Below are 1628 nucleotides of genomic sequence, written 5' to 3'. Positions count from 1 at the left end.
TGGGCCGAATGGCCTCCTCTCGTTTGTAAACTTTCTTATGTTCTTATGTTCTTATGAATCTTCAGTATTGTGATGAGATTCGTGGATTCGAAAGTAGTTTGAAAGGAACAGTCATAACTAACCTAGCAGGGACTAAGTTACAGGAGTGAAAATGACTTTGGTACATCGCAGATAGGTCTATGAAGTCACAAAACCTACGAAAAGATACAAAAGAAATATCAATGCTACATAGAGCCCCTGTGTAACGGTTATAAAACTAATTAGATATGTTTTATTTTTTTGGCAGCTACTAAACAGAATCCAGAGTGAAGATGGAATCTGTCCTAATTAAAGAGGAGTTCCCTGAACTTGTCCCCTTTACAGTGGACTTCTCTGGGCTGGCTTCCCTCCCAATTAAACAGGAGCTCTGTGAGGTGCGGTGTGACAGCAGTCAGCCAGAGGACTCTGAGATTAAAGCTGAGCACAATGAATTGGAGATCCCCCAGACAGAAGAACCCCTTCCTGTTAAACAAGAAGAGGGCCTGGAAATTAAACAAGAGTGTCTGACAGTAGAGTTTGACCACATGGAACCAGGGAAGCAAGAATTTGAGGACTTGAAAGCAAACATCCCTGAGCTGGAGCCTGTACGCCTGCGGGAGTGTAGCGTGGTGCTGGAGAGAATCTGCTTGAGAGAGCAAGGCACTCGAAAGGAAGAAGGGCAGTCATATTCAGAATGCAGTCTGGCAGGTGAGTGACTCCCAGTAGCTGTGACATTGTCATTCTGGATTGCGTGATGTTCACAGTATGCTTGAGAGGGCATACTGGCTTTGCTTTTACACATAAAGGCTTTAAGTTTTTATTTACTTATTTATTTTTAAAACTGATGTAAACTGATGTAACCCAGTGCAAGCTCCCACAGCTGAAATTAACATGCTTTAATCCACTCCACTACCTAGCCACCTGCCCTAAGCCTTCAGCCCCTCTTACTTTCTTTCCTGTTCATATTTTCCAGGTTCAAGTCGAGCAGCTAAAGTGAAGGCTGGCAGTAGAGAATATCCTGACTGTGGGAAAGGTTTCACCCAGTTAGGGCATTTTAAAAAACACAAGCCAATTCACACAGGAGTGAAACCGTATCTCTGCTCCGACTGTGGGAAGTGTTTCAGTCAATCGGGAAACCTGAAATCACACCAGCGAATTCACACTGGAGAGAAACCGTATCACTGCTCTGACTGTGGAAGGAGTTTCAGTCATTCAGGAGCCCTGAAGCAACACCAGCAAGTTCACACAGGAGAGAAACCGTATCACTGCATTCACTGTGGGAAGATTTTTAGGAGGGTAGACACCCTGAAAATACACCAGAGAATTCACACAGGAGAGAAACCATATCGCTGCTCTGACTGTGGGAAGAGTTTCAGTCAGTCGGCACACCTTGAAGCACACCAGCGAATTCACACAGGAGAGAAACCGTATCGCTGCTCTGACTGTGGAAACAGTTTTAGAAACCGAGGAGTCCTGAAAGCACATCTGCGAATTCACACAGGACAGAAACCATATTGCTGCACTGACTGTGGCAAGAGTTTCCGTGTTAAGCAGAGCCTTCAGACACACCAGAGAATTCACAGAGGTGAGAAACCGTATCGCTGCTCTGA

At 45.0% G+C, this 1628-nt stretch overlaps 1 protein-coding gene across 1 annotated transcript in view; it reads left to right on the top strand.

The window, feature by feature from the left end:
- Positions 1-32: 32 nt before the first annotated feature.
- Positions 33-1628, top strand: part of LOC121308078 (zinc finger protein 2 homolog) — a 6462-nt gene continuing 4866 nt past the window's right edge. Inside the window, exons 1-2 of the mRNA XM_041240377.1 lie at positions 33-726; positions 992-1603. Of these exons, the coding sequence (XP_041096311.1) occupies positions 312-726; positions 992-1603 (1027 nt within the window). The 5' untranslated portion in view covers positions 33-311. The remainder of the gene's footprint in view (positions 727-991; positions 1604-1628) is intronic.

This window comes from Polyodon spathula, unplaced genomic scaffold (assembly GCF_017654505.1).
Source record: "Polyodon spathula isolate WHYD16114869_AA unplaced genomic scaffold, ASM1765450v1 scaffolds_187, whole genome shotgun sequence".
Taxonomy (NCBI): domain Eukaryota; kingdom Metazoa; phylum Chordata; class Actinopteri; order Acipenseriformes; family Polyodontidae; genus Polyodon; species Polyodon spathula.
This window is presented reverse-complemented; position numbering and strand designations above follow the sequence as displayed.